The sequence below is a fragment of the Sus scrofa genome, chromosome 2 (assembly GCF_000003025.6).
Source record: "Sus scrofa isolate TJ Tabasco breed Duroc chromosome 2, Sscrofa11.1, whole genome shotgun sequence".
Taxonomy (NCBI): Eukaryota; Metazoa; Chordata; class Mammalia; order Artiodactyla; family Suidae; genus Sus; species Sus scrofa.
Genome location: NC_010444.4, coordinates 123,204,985 through 123,220,390, shown reverse-complemented (window position 1 = coordinate 123,220,390; position 15,406 = coordinate 123,204,985). Strand labels below are relative to the sequence as shown.

Below are 15,406 nucleotides of genomic sequence, written 5' to 3'. Positions count from 1 at the left end.
AAGAATGTAGACATGCATGTGTAACTATGTCATCATGCTGTACAGCAGAAAAAAAAATGTACTGGGGAAATAACAATTGACTACAATTAGAAAAAAAAAAACATTTGGGACTGCAGAAATCGTAGGTGAACTATATCCAATTAACTTAGAAACAAACATAAGGACTTTATGAGATGGTAGGTTCTTGACTTTAATCACTGGGAAAGCCCCGAGAATTTATCTCCATACTCACACAAAGAAAGGCAAGTTGGGCAGAGGACTCCTCTGAGTTAAGAATGATCCTTTCTTGTGTTAGCTGTGAGGCCTCTGCAGGCAGATAGGACACCCTGGGGGAGAAACCAAACAGCTGCTGAGGGAGCCCATGGCACTGGCTTCCTCTGGGACCGCTACACGTGGAAGTCCCAGCCTCTGTGTGGTGTGCATCTCCCCTGGGCAGGTAGGGCGCTGGGAAGAACTCAGCGGTTAGGAGGCAGGCTCCCACCCTGGCTCTGGCACTGTGATGCTGAAAAACCATGGACATCTGACTTGATGTCTTTGTCTTCAATTGCATTTGTAAAATGAGATTAGACCATATCAGATGGCTTCTCCTCTCATGCCCATTAAAAGTTAAATTCATCGTAACTGCCCATAACGGGCCACGTAATCTGGCGCCTCACCACCTCTCTAGCTCACTTTCCGTTCTCTTTTCTTAAGACCACCATAGCTATTTCTGGAACACCATGCCCACCCCATCTCCGGACCTCTGCATCTGCTTGCCCTCTGCCTAGAATGTTCCTCCCTAGGATATGCACAGGTGTGGTTTCTTCCCATTTCTCGGGTGAGTCTTAGCACATTCTCTGTGACGACAATTGTACACCCTGCACACACACCCACACCAATCTTCATCCTCCTTTTCAATTTAAAATTTTTTTCCTCCTTAGCACTTAATACTATCCCACCTACTACATATATTTTATATTTTTATCTTGTTCATTGTCTCCTACAGTGGAATGTCTGCTCTCCAAGGACAGGGATTTCTCTCCGCTTTGTTCACTATCCCTGCTACCTGGAATAGTCCCTGATACAGAACAGGAAATCAGCAAGTTTTGTTGAATGGAGGCATTCACGGATGGGTGGAAGGAAGAATATAACTGTCTTCTAGCTCTGGGCTATGGTCAAAGGGCTCTCCTCTGCCACCACTGTACAGGATGGACACTATCACCACGAGAAAAAACAAGCCAACCCAGACCCATAAGTGCTGTGCTTTCACTCTGCTGCAGAACCTCTCAAGTGCTGCTTCTTGCATACTCCATGCTCTGAGCTTAAGCGCCATGCACACCCTACACTCTGAGCATGACCACAGCCTCCAAACAGTATCTATGAGAAATTCTTTATATTGGCACTTGACTCCATTTTTCTAGAGTCGAAATTAACACCATTTGAGGGAGAACTGTTACATCTATCTTTCTCTGATTCTTTATCTAAAATCCCAAAGGAAAAGAGAAGTGAGCTCCTGTATTGCCAAGATACCCACACTCTGAATTCAGCTGTAGTGAGAGGAGGTGGTCATGCTCCCGGTGCATTCCAGCCACTTCCACTAGGTGGCAACATGGTCTGAGTGTGCTGGTATCTGAGGCTGACTTTTACCAGTAACACGGACTAGAGAAGCACCCCATACCTCTCCTGTTCACTTCCTCACTGACCTCCTTACCTTTTCGCCACTTTATTTATTTTTATTTTTTTAGACCCCCCCCCCCGCCCCCGCCCTGTGGCATATGAAAGTGCCCAGGCTAGGGGTCAATCTGCGCTACAGCTTCCAGCCTACACCACAGCCACAGCAACCTGGAATCCAAGCCGTGTCTGTGACCTCACCATAGCCCATGGCAACACTGGATCCTTAACCCACTTTTCGAGGCCAGGGATCAAACTTGGGCCCTCATGGGATACTAGCTGGGTTTGTTACCGCTGAGCCACAACGGGAACTCCAACTTTAAACCTGGCTATTTTCAACCAGTGATTTACAATTTGCTCTTAAGTGGTTCATGCTTACTCACGCAAGTGTTTAACTCAATCACTTCAGCCTTGGAAGCTTCATGTATGCTTCTTCCTGCCATAGTACATTACGTACTCTCACTCCCAGGGCAGAACTTGACCTACAACTCACTTTTCCCCCAAAACTTGCCCAGTCAAACTGGCTCTGATCCCAAATGTAGATACATGATATATAGTCACAGACACTATCTTTCTATGTTGGATAGAATGTGCCTATATACATATATAAAGAACGCTGACAGGGCATCACTGCATAACTTTGGGCATCTGGTAGGCAAATGTACATTTTACATAAATGATATACAGGTGACCATATTCCATATAAGAGAAGTAGTCCTGGCTCTACGGAATAGCACTGGCTGCCAGGGGGTCAGTTATGGGCCAAGAAACTGCATATGTGAATACTCATTTATGTCCTCCAACTTATAGTTCCTTCCTAGTCTTCAATGTAAGATCTAGAAAGTCTTTTGCGCAGAAAAATTTTAGTTAAGCCTCAACAAGTATTATGTATAGACTTGAACAAGTGTCTAAATACCAACATAACTTTAAGGGCGATTTTAAAATGCTCTTATTTCAATCCTTGAAAACCTTTCCAACTTACCTTAAAATAAAGTCTACTTGTAGAAGCATTAAGTAAGGCTGAAAACAAGGCTAAGGTGTATTTTAAAACTACAAAAGGCTTTATGTGTGGGGTCAAATTGCTCACTGGCTGTTGGAGGAAATGGTAGCAGCAACATTCTGACCAACATCTACATAATGGGAGAGCAGAAATAAACACGCTTGTGTTTGCAGGTCTCCGTAGCTGTCACCACCACAACCAGACCACTGGGAACCAGAGATGCCTTAGAATTAGTGAACACATAGGAACTGTAAAAAGGAGAATTTAAAGGCAAAAGTTATCCCTCGTTTCAGAGCCCCATTTCTGAAACATCTCCATCCTTCGTGTGCTTAAAAATGAAAACATCTATGTGCAAACTTCAGGTGCCATGTTTTTCACACACAGAACTTACACCTCCATCAGCTTAATACCAGTTCCCCGTACCCAGTCATAGCAAAAGACAAAAAGAAAAAAGCTGTGATTTGTTGAACACAACCACTTTAAAGCCATGACCAAAGGTTATTCCCCTGTAGACAGTGACAAACCACAGTGCTTAGTCATCTGAACATTCCACCAGAATCCACAGAGATGTTACATCCAAGTTATTAGTCTGAGGGCACTTTTAACTCACCTAGCTTCAGCATTTTCCCCCGTATCAAGCAGAAGGACAGCTGCACAGAGAGTCACACAGACCAGAGGAACACACAGCAGCCACCCTGTTGTATATCCTACAGCAACCGTATCACCTTCCGGGACTGTCAGTCCTCCCCGAGAATAATTCAGAAGAATCCGTATCGTCCTTTCAAAAAATCAGCCATAAGCTTACCAAACAAATGCACAGGAGACACTGGTCAACGACAGTCACTTTCAAAGTTGTCTTGCTTGTTATTCTGGGAGCTGGGTTTCATCACCAGTGGAATGCATTATATAGCCTTTAATTGTGAATCCAGAGAGGTCTCCACTTCCACAGCAGGGACAGACTGGTTGCTGCCTGCACTTGCTACCTGTAAACTACAGTTACTCAGAAACACAGGGATTACCTGTGATAGGTGAACAGAAGATATTTTCCAAATCAAGCAGAAACAGGAAGTCTAATGTTTCAACATGCTAGAAATGAGGCGTAGATACTTAAAAAAAAAAGGGAGCAGCCCCAGTCACAGATGCCTGGAAAAAAGAAAATTAAAAAAACACCTCATTCCTACCTGGCCAGTGTAAACATGTATGTCTATTCATAGTAAGTATTGCTTAAAAGGTGTTCTCATTCACAGGAGAACTAGAGAACAGAGCTTGGACAACACTGCTGTTTAAAATCATTAGTTTTTTGTTTTTGAAGAGAATATAAGATCTTCCTAAAGAATGGGTTGTGTCCTACTGTACAGCACAGGGAACTATATCCAGTCTCTTGGGATAGATCATGATAGAAGGTAAAGTAAGAAAGATAATGTATATTTATGTATGACTGGGTCACTTTCCTGCATAGCAGAAATTGGCACAACATTGTAAATCACCTATACTTAAAAAAAAAAAAAAAAAGATGGAGTTCCCGTCATGGCACAGTGGTTAACAAATCCAACTAGGAACCATGAGGTTGCGGGTTCGGTCCCTGCCCTTGCTCAGTGGGTTAAGGACCTGGCGTTGCCGTGAGCTGTGGTGTACGTTGCAGACGCGGCTCGGATCCCGCGTTGCTGTGGCTCTGGCGTAGGCCAGTGGCTACAGCTCCGATTGGACCCCTAGTCTGGGAACCTCCATATGCCATGGGAGCGGCCCAAAGAAATAGCAAAAAGACAAAAAAAAAAAAAAAAAAAAAAAAAAAGAATGTGTTGTGACTGCATTCAGGCACACACAACACATACATGTACATACAATGAGACATATGCATATGCACAGTCTAATAGTCTCTTTAGAAGCTTATTTATTTACATCACCACCCACAAATCTTCCCTTATCCAGCCCCCACTGGGCAGGGGCTACAGTCCCACAAAGCCCACTTTAAGAGCACCAACTCCATAAAGTCTTTTTCTGAGGATGCCATTCAGGTGCTAGGGTCCCAGCCTCCTCCTTTAACCCTCAGAGCACCTAGACTGAGCTTCCAGAGAACACTTTCTGGCTATTTGTCAAAGTTGTCCCTATGTTATCTTTGGTGGCATAGCTCTTTTACCCCCAACTACAAGGTAAGCGTCTAGATTTTTTTATCCTCTGTAGCACTAACGCTCTGCCTTGAGCCTGCAAGGCACTCAGCAAAAAAGATAACCAAGTGGAACGCAAGGGACAAGTGCTCTGGAGTCTGCTAGGCCTGGTGCAAACTCCAGCCATGCTACTTCCTAGTTTTCTAGACTTGCAAGTTACTTCACTTCTCTGAACCAGTTTTTTCTCTGTCAAATGAGAATAACCCCACCTACCTCACAAAAGTGCCATCAAGATGCAAAGAAATCGTATAAAGCCAATAACATTTTGCCTGATGCCCAGCGAGCACTCAAATAGCAAGAAGCATTATTGTTGACCCCAATCAAAACCAAAATGCTTACCGCTGATTTGAGGAGGAAGCTGAAAGAAACCTATTACACATGACTGACTTTTTTAGCCTACCTGACATGTGACTAACTTGTAGAGGTTTGGTGTTTATATGTTAGAAACCACCCTTTCACATTCCCTTGTGTTACCTCCCCCAAATTGGGACTGGCCTCTTGATGCTATGACAACTTTGTCAGGGACTAAGAAGATGCCAGGAGAGAACTCCTCCTGCAAACACAGGATTCTAAATCATAAAGACTTCCCAAACCCTGGTTCACTGGCAATTCCAAGGGTACGTAAGAAAATATAGGGAGCAGAAATGTTCTACCTAAACAGAGGAACCAGTCTCATATTTCCTTAAAATGTGGCCTCAGTGGGATCTCCATGGTTAGGTGGCTACTGCACCACTTCGTCCATAGAGCAGCACAGTGAAGCTGTAGGAAAAGAAGGTAGGAGGGACAATGGCAAAGCATCACATAAAACAAATGCCACCATGGCGGCACAGCCCTCACACGTGCAGGCAGTGAGGGAGGCAGGGCCATGGTCCTGACTCCAGGCAAGGGCCAGAGGAGGTTGCTGGCATTATAGTCTCTTGTATCAGCTGGGCATCTCCACATGCCAAAGGTCTGATGCCTGGTTGTGGAGTGAGCGCTCCACCACTGGGAGAATAAAAAGGAACACATCTGGAGGGGCTACAAATCAGGCAGGAGGTCACTGCCTTAAGACATCCTGCCCTCCTCTCCTATTTGAGACAAGAATGCCCAGGTCCTATGCATTCAGAGCTATTCAAATCTTCCCACTTAAAGTAGTCTTAGCAGTTGTAAACTTATCTGTCTGTTTATCTGCCTATCTATTTATTTATTGTCTTTTTAGGATGGCGCCAGAGGCGTATGGAAGTTCCCAGGCTAGGGGTCCAACTGGAGCTTTAGCTGCCAGCCTACACCACAGCCACAGCAATTCAGGATCCAAGCTGCATCTTCGACCTGCATGACAGCTCACAGCAACATGGGATCCTTAATCCACTGAGAAGGGCCAAGGATCAAACCTGCATCCTCATGGATACTTGTCAGATTCTTAACCCACTGAGCCACAACAGGAACTCTAGCAATTGTAAATTTAAGTTCTGCTCCTCTCACTTCATTTGGGAAGAAACAAGAATCAGAGACAGAGAGGCTAAAGATCAGGGAGATTGTGGAGTGGTCAAAACTCAAAGAACTAGCCTTATATAACAAGATATCTAACTTGCTTCAGCTGCCTTTGTAAATATGAATATAGCACTCCTGTGCTTCCCTAGGACTTGCAATGAGGACATTCTTGACAGATTCAAGGATCAACTGCTGTGATGGATGCCCAATGCAGAAGCATCATCCATGCTCTGAGACAGGGAAAGAGGAGGCAGCCAGGTCTTCTAGCCCTAGAAACCCTCCGTGATGGTCCAATGGCTGAGGAATCTTTCCAGATCCCACCTCATAATGGTGACTGGTGCTCAAAAGAAATCATGGCTCCATCTCTTTCCAGTGAGCTTAGCTTTGCAACTGAAGCAAGTTCCTGTCTAGCACCCCCATATCCCGGGCTTCCATGTGGCCCCCAGCTGGCACTGCTGGTGATGGAGGCACGCCAGGGCTTTGCAATAACAATAAATACACTGTCGTTAGGGAAGTCTGGGTGCATCTTATCTGGTATTTCTTCTCCATCTCTCTGAAACCACATGACAGTGGCTTTTTGAAAACCAGAGTCTCCTCCTAAGCGTGCATGCTCTCCACATTATCTCAACATCTCAGAGAAAGGCTCTATCACTTCAATCACTCCACTCTCCCCACACCCGGGGAAAGTGGGTGGGAAGCCCAGTTTCCAAAGAGGGAGGGTAAACAGCATATTCAACAGAGCCCTGTAAGATGGGGCAGAGCTGAGAAGCCATGAGAGCTAAGCCAGGAGACACAGAACCATGTCCAGAACACACACACACACTCTCTCTCTCTGGCCTAGTTTCATTGCCTGCTTATTACATGTCCCAGGGAAAACATTTCCTGCACAGCCACCCACATCCTTATCAGCAGTACATTTAACCAAAATTACCACAAGTAAACGCAATTTATGGCTGCATGAGAATGTGTGCCTTCATTTGTTTATTTCAACTGATTCTACAGTTTCTGAGGCAAAATGGAAATGGCTGCAAAACACCTTGATCTTTGCACTTTGGCATTCCCAAGATGCTCCCTGGCCCCTAGCACAGGATCTAGTAACTGCCAAGGAGAGTGTTGTTTCTTTTCTGCCCAACCCTCCTCTCTCCCCATCAGTCCTATCTGGACCCTCCTCTTGGGCCTTCTCCCCATCATCTCAACCCTCTCCATGGCCTCCCTAAAACCAGAGCCACAACCAGAACCTCCTCCTTGATTCAACTTGCAACTCTTTGTCCCTCTGCTCTTCTTCAACGAAGAAGGAGTCACTGGCAAATTTTTTTTGGGGGGAGGGGAGGAAGGCTAAGGGGGAATTATTCCAGGGGACTTAGCACCCAAGGTTGGGAAGGTGTTCCAGAGGCATTTTCTGGATGTTATCACAGGGACGGCTGAAGGTCAGACTCACCTTCTCTCAACCAAGGGGGCTTGTGCCAGCACGGAGAGCGTGGTTCATGCACAAGGGTGGCAAAGTCCCACTAGATGCCCAGGAGCGTGGAGGCTTACCCTACGTTCACTAGGCTCTCACCCAAACCCTGGGAGTGGGCACCACTAGCCCCAGGTTACAGGTAAGGAAACCAAGCACCATAAAAATTTTTTTTTTTGGTCTCTTTAGGATCACACCTGTGGCATATGGAGGTTCCCAGGCTAGAGGTCGATTTGGAACTGCAGCTGCCAGCCTACGCCACAGCCACAGCAATGCCAGATCCAAGCCGCATCTGTGACCTACACCACAGATCAGGGCAATGCCAGATCCTTAACCCACTGATTGAGGCCAGGGATCAAACCTGTAACCTCATGGATACTAGTCAGACTTGTTTCCACTGAGCCACGATGGGAATTCTCCATAAATTTAAACATACCTGCTCAGTGCATATCTGCATGGGGACACATACTAAACTATTTATTTCTTATTCCAAACCTGCTGGCTTTTTTCTCTCTGTATCATATCATGAAAGTGTCCTTGGTTCACCAGACAGAAAGCACAAATAGGGGACTATCTGGAAAATAAAAATGAACACCTGGAGACCCACCTTTCAAGGTCAGGCAAAGTAGTGAGCTCAGGAGTATGAAGAGGAGCTGCTGGCAGCCAGCTGGCCTCAGGGACAGGGCAGGAGTAGAGATTTCTCAAGTTCACCATCATACTAACTGCCACTCACAGCCTCCCCCAGATGGGCTGCATAAAAAATAAGTGTGGCAAGGACCAATGTATAGCCCAGGGAACTTTACTCAGTATTCTGTAATAACCTATATGGTAAAAGAATCTGAAAAAGAACATATATATGGATATAACTGAATCACTTTGCTGTGAAACTAACAACACTGTAAATCAACTATATTCCAATGTAAAATAAAAACTACTAAAATAAAAATAAGCTTGGAAAGGCAGACTTTTCTATCACATAGTATTTCTGTGTTTTAAGTATAAATTTTATAAAATGTTACTCAGAAGCAAACAAATGAGTAACTACATAAATAATTGCTAGCTGGTCAGCAGCACAGCTGCAGTGAGAGCCAGATCTCAAGACTTCAGAGTGAGCATTTATGTCTTGTCTTCCTAGAATGCAAGCTCAAATCTCTCTTCACACTTGTACCACCAATGAAAACACTAAATCAGCCCTTAGAAAGCAAAGAAACACGGAGCCTGTTGCAATAAATATGCTGGCACTTGAATGCGGTTTGTTTTCTGCTGAGCTGAATATAAACAGAGTCCTGATATTTTACAGCTTTCTTCCACTGCAAACCTTCATGTAAAACTGAATGTCATACTATACCTGTAATAAAATACTAAACTAATTAAACTCTAAATTTGCCAAGAAAAACTCTCCAATGGTAGAGTAAATTTCTAGAATTTCTAGTTCACATGCAACATGTGGTATTTCCCAAGGTGAATTCCTCATCCTCCCTCCATCGCTAAGCCTGATCATTTTCCTCTTTGTTTTAACCTCACTGGATGCCAGCATCACCCTGTCACTCAGTCATCACTGATTCCTCTCTTGGCTTGGATGGCCTCTCATTCACCAAGTTCTGCTGCCTTTCCATCTGTGCTTCTCCCATTCTCATCTGGAGTCTGTTAAATCCTTTGCTTTCAAGGTGGCAGAAGGTGTTTCCTTGAAAAGAACTTCACATAGGTGGCCATCAAAAAATAACTTTCAGGGGGAGGGAGTGGGAGGGACAGAGAGTTTGGGGTTGGGAGATGCAAACTATTTAGACTGGATAAGCAATGAGGTCCTACTGTATAGCACAGGCAACTATATCCAGTCCCTTGGAATAGAACGTGATGGAAGATATTCTAAGAAAGGGAGTGTATATATATGTATGACTGGGTCACTTTGCTGTACAGCAGAAATTGGCACAACACTGTTATACTTTAATTAAAAATAATAATAATAGGAGTTCCCTTCATGGCTCAGCAGAAACCAATCCGACAAGAATCCAAGAGGATGAGGGTTTGATCCCTGGCCTCGCTCAGTGAGTCAGGAATCAGGCAATGCCTTGCCATGAGCTGTGGTGTATGTCGAAGATTCGGCTCCAATCTGGCATTGCTGTGGCTGTGGCATAGGCTGGCAGCTAAAGCTCTGAGTCAATCCCTAGCTTGGGAACTTCCATATGCCACAGGTGTGGCCCTAAAAACCAAAAATAAAAATGAAATTTGAGTTTCCGTGGTGCAGCGGAAATGAATCTGACTAGGAACCATGAGGTTGTGGGTTCGATTCCTGGCCTTACTCAGTGGGTTAAGGATCCAGTGTTGCCGTGAGCTGTGGGGTAGGTAATAGACGTGACTCAGATCCTGTGTTGCTGTGGCGTAGGCTGGCAGCAACAGCTCTGATTAGACCTCTAGCCTGGGAACCACCATAGGCCGCAGGTACAGCTCTCAAAAGACAAAAGACAAAAATAAATAAATAAATAAAATAATAATAATAATAATAATAAACCAACTTTCAGAAACATTTCAATGTAGGGAACCATCAGAAATAATAGCATGTTTTAAATCTAGTTTCTCTTGGATTTTGCCCTCAGGAAACACACATATCAGTTCTGCCTGTTTGCAGGGGAAGGATGACATATCACCCAGTTCTGGGCCTTTTCCCATTTGTACCCAGGGCCCCATACCCAAAATCAACACTCATTTTCCACCCCATCCTCCTCAGTCTAACAACTGAACAAATGAACCAAACGACAAGCTGACCTCAAGCCGACTTCTTCCACATGGTGACTGAGGAGCAGCCATGGCCAGCAAACCACCTCGCATCCCCTGGAGAGATGCCAGAGCCCCATCTTCCCTTCCCATTAATTAATCCTACTCTTACAGATGAGGAGGGGGCTCCGGGAGCCCAGAGACTCCTATCCTGTGGTATATTTCTGTCTCCCTCCTCTATCCTCTGTCACCCAAAGCCTCTCAGGACAAAGGAAGGCACATGAGCTAGTTGGTTTTTTTGTCTTTGTTGTTTGTTTTGGCTACGCTCACAGCATAAAGAAATTTCCACACCAGGGATCGAAGCTGCACCACAGCAGTGACCTGGGCCACAACAGTGACAATGCCAGATCCTTAACTGCTAGGCCACAAGGGAACTCCCACATGGGCTAGTTTAATCTAGAAAATGCTCGCTAACACAGTGAAAGGATGGGCTGAAACTAAATTCATATGCCTCCTCACCCCCAAAGAGCTTCTCCTCTGAGCTCCGTATCTCATCTCCACATCAGCCACTTAAGACTTGAAACCTCAATGCTATTGTAGACCTCACCTTCCCCACCAGCCACCAAGTTCTCAGGTCTCCTCACCTACACAGCACCCCTCTATCCTCCCCCTCATCCCAACCCCATCTCTCCATCCTATCTCAGGCTTCATCCTCTGGTCTCAACTTCCTGCTCCTTTCACCTACTTGCCCTCATGGCACATCTTCTCAAAGAAGAGCACCAAAACATCAGCACCTGTGCCTAGAACGGGGTTTAAAAAATGATTCTGCACCCTCACTTTTCCATGTCACTCTCCACTGAGGAATGTACAGTGCTTGCCAACTGCTCATGGACCAGGTCCACACTGTCAGCTTAGGATGTAAGGTGGTCCCCAGTCCTGACCCACTATGCTCAGCACCATTCTACTCCCGGGCCTCTACTCACTCACTTGCCTTTCTTGGCCTCTGGAGTCCTTTCCATCACTCTGAGGTACAAAACACTGCCAACCTCCCAAGGCTCAGTTCACACAAGGCCTGTCATGATGCCTGTAGCCAGAGGCCAGCTCCGCTCCTCTGTTGCCCTATGCAACTCAGAAGCTTCCTTACAATACATAGCTTGTTTCGCTCTAAGGTAGAGCCATTGCTACATACATCTCATTGCCCCAGTGCACTGCACATTCCTAGGTGACAGAGAGATTTCTTCACTCGTTCAACAAAACTGACCTGCATTTACCTGGTACCTCCTGCACACCAGGTGCTGACTTAGGTGCTGGGCACATGGTGGGAAATAAAACACAGGAACTGACCTTCAATGGGAGAAAGATACAGCAGCCAAGAAAACACATAAGTAACTAAAGGGCAGATGGTGAAAGATGCTAGCATGGAAATGAACGGGGGCTCTGGTGAAGACTGCTCTCTGGCAGAGGTGGCATCAGAGGTCTATGCCAAGCGGCAGAAGAAGAGCAGGAAAAGCAGCAGGAAGAGCAGGTGCTCCAGCCTGAGCCACGACAAGCTTGGCCTGCTCCAGAGAGAGGAGTGGAAAGGGGGCCGGTGTGGCTGCAGAGCTGGAAGCACAGGGAGTCAGGCAAAGATGGGAATAGGTAGGGCCATACGAGCATGGCAAGAAGTTTATATTATATGGTAGGAATGTAAAACAGGTCAAATGTCTGGAAGGCAAAGTGGCATAAAGATTAAAACATTCAAACTCCACATGCCCTTTGAACCATTTCCAGGAACACATCCAATGAAACAGAGACAAGCGTAGACAGCTGCTAAACACGAGAGAGCTGTGTAGTGTTATGACAATGGTGAAGATTAAAAACAGCTTACAAGATCCCCAAATGGGGGGTTTGTTAAGTGAGTTATGGCACATCCATATAATGGCATGTAATACAGTCTTTAAAATGATTTTGTAAAGAAATTAATAACATGAGGATTCTGAACAAAGGCTACAGAGCAACATGTAAAAGTAAAGAAATCATATTAAGTACTATGTAATTTTTATAGAGAAAAACTCTAAGCACACAGAAAAAAAGCCTGGAGTTAGATTCACAAAATGTTTTTTCTGAGTGCTGAAATGAAGTACCTTTTTTTTTCATGTTTCTGTTCAAATTATGATTGATAAATACACTACACTACCATGTGAGGCTTGTGTAATTTTTTAAAAGCCTGTGAAAAGAAGGTACAGCAGGTGAGGTGTTCCCGCTGCGGCGCAGTGGGATTGGAGGTGTCCCTGGAGTGCTGGGACACAGGTCTGGTTCCCTGCCTGGCACAGTGATCCCTGGTCCAGGAAATCCATATGCTAGGAGGCAGCCAAAACAGAAGGAAGAAAGGAGGAATGGAGGGGGGAGGAGAGAGGGAAAGAGAGAGATGGAAAGAAAGAAAGACAGAGAGAAAGAAAGGAAGCAAGCAAGCAAGCAAAAAAAGAAAGAACCAAAGGGAGAGGGAGAAAGAGAGAAAAAAAGGAAAAACGAGAAAGAAAAACAGCAAGAAGGACGGAAAGGAAGAAAGAGAAAGAAAGGAAGGAGGGCAGAACGGAAGGGAGGGAGAGAGGGGAAAAAAGAAAAAAAAAACAGAAAAAAAAAGAAATAAAAAAGATATAGCATGGTAGATACTTATGTGATCACAAAAATAAATTTATGATTGTTTTGATCAAGAGATGGCCAGGTCAAGCTTCTATCTTTTCAGGGAATCTTTGGAGCAAAAGAGAAAAACAACCCAAAAAACCAAGCAAACCAAAAAATTCCCTAGAACTTCGGGCAGGAAGTGTGTCATTCCTCTTGCTGATCCCTCTGACTCAGCACTGACTGTGAGGCCCTGCTGAGTCCCATAGTGAAGACGTTAGAGTTCAGAGAGACTGGAGGCTTGGAAACCTCGCCCAGGAGCTCCCAGCCCTGGGGCGCAAGTGTGAAAGCAGACCTGGACCTTCTGAGGAAAAAGCTGTCTCTAAGGAAAAAGACACTTCATTACAGCCAAGACCAACAGCCTCCCTTATATTAGCACAGGTTAAACAGGATTACGTTTCTGTCTATTTCTTTTAAATAAGGTTCACTGCACAAGACCCAAACATACCGTCCAAACAGGTTTGAAAATGTAATCAACAGTTAGGACAAGTTCCCACAAGTCACAAGTATTCTGATCCTGGCTTACGCAGGCAGGCCCAAGTTGAAAAAGTTCCCCACAGGTCCTGTTCAGCCAGGGTGCCTCCCTGACGCAAAGGTGGTCTGGTTCCTGTGTCCTGTTAGGCAACCTCCTAAGCTCAGCACTCAATGGCCATTCCAAGTGCACAGACTGAAAATGATTTGCTAGCAGAATCCCAGGCACGTCTTTTAGTTCTGTTTTTAATAATGTCCTGGAAGCGACAGAGCTGGGGGAAACATATACACACGACTGTACAAGAACGCAGACTTTTTTTTTTTTTTTTTTTTAACTTTGGAAACCTTAAAATGTTTAAGACAAACTAAATCAGAATTTGAGGACACTGCCAATTACAATCCACGGCCTCTGCCTTCCTACATTCATTCAATCGATATTTACTAAGGCCTTACTGGGCCCCATGGTAGCTCCTAGGATAAAAAATAAACAAGGGGGCCTGACGAGGGATGTGATGCACTGGGGAGGTGGGATGGGGGTGTTGGGGGTGAGGCAGATACTTCCAAGATACTCTAATAGGTACAGTCAGTTTGGGAACAGGTTATTAAGGATCTTATGAGCCTTGCAGAAAAATTTATTCATTTATTTATTATTTTCTATTTTATGATTTTTATTTTTTCCATTATAGTTGATTTACAGTGTTCTGTCAATTTCTACTGTACAGCAAAGTGACTTAGTCATACATATACATTTTTTTCTCACATTATCCTATATCATGTTCCATCACAAGTGACTAGATTTAGTTCCCTATGCTATCTAGCACCTATTGAAAAATTTAGACTTCATCAAAATTTTAATAAGGCATCTCAAGCAAGGGATGAAACAATCAGATGGATATTTTTATAAGGACCAATAACACCACAGCAAGCCAGACTGGTATGGAGATAGGAGCAGGGGACATGTGGCATGTCAACTATCTTCGAAGAAATCTAGATGAGATGTGATGGTGGTGACCTGGTCTCAGTTGGTGGCAATGGGCTAGGGTACAGATTCTACAGCTATTTAATGGGAGAAGTGATGATATTGGCAATTGGTTAAGGCAGAGGAAGATGCCTTCCAGGCTTCTGGGTAATCAAGTGGATCATTTACTAAGGGAAAACTGGAAGAGAAGGTAAGTTCAGCTTATTTCACATTGAATTTCATTTGCCTATGCTAATGCAAGTACTGATGAACAATTTATAAGTGGACGCACAAAGGTAGGTTAGGAGAGAGTGATTGGGAGAGAGGAACTTTTTTTTTTTTTTTTTTCACTATGCCTATAGCAAGCAAAAGTTCCCTGGCCAGGGACTGAACCCACAACCAGAACCATTGAAGTGACAGTGCTGGATCCTTAACCCGCTGTGCCACCAGGGAACTCCAATAGAAGAGCATTTTGGTGTTTGTTTTTTTGTTTTTCTTTTTAGGGCTGTACTCATGGCATATTGAAGCTCCCATTCTAGGGGTCGAATTGGAGCTACAGCTGCCGGCCTACAGCATAGCCACAGCAACTCACGATCTGAGCCACATCTGCAACCTACACCACAGCTCATGGCAACACCAGATCCCCAACCCAATGAGTGGGGCCAGACATTGAACTTGTATCCTCATGGATACTAGTCGTATTCGTTTCCACTGTGCCACAATGGGAACTCCCTAGAGTAGCATTTTGGATGGGCCTTTTCCTGGGTGGTATCTGAGCAGAAAGTTGAGAAGACGGAGGGAAAAAGCCAAAGGTAAGTGAAGGGGGAGGGCCTTCCAGGAAGAGGGAAGGGTGGGTGCAAAGG

At 44.8% G+C, this 15,406-nt stretch overlaps 1 protein-coding gene across 4 annotated transcripts in view; it reads right to left on the bottom strand.

Moving 5' to 3' along the window:
* TNFAIP8 (TNF alpha induced protein 8) overlaps positions 1-15,406 on the bottom strand; it is a 132,806-nt gene that overhangs the window by 64,764 nt on the left and 52,636 nt on the right. Inside the window, exon 1 of one of the 4 annotated variants that reach the window (XM_021079576.1) lies at positions 3,456-4,086. The exons of 2 other annotated variants lie outside the window; for them this stretch is intronic. Coding sequence is in view for 1 of the 2 variants with exons in the window: in XM_021079552.1 (XP_020935211.1) it covers positions 3,261-3,273 (13 nt within the window). In the remaining variant the exon portion in view is untranslated. One more of the 4 variants, XM_021079552.1, reaches the window with a different exon arrangement.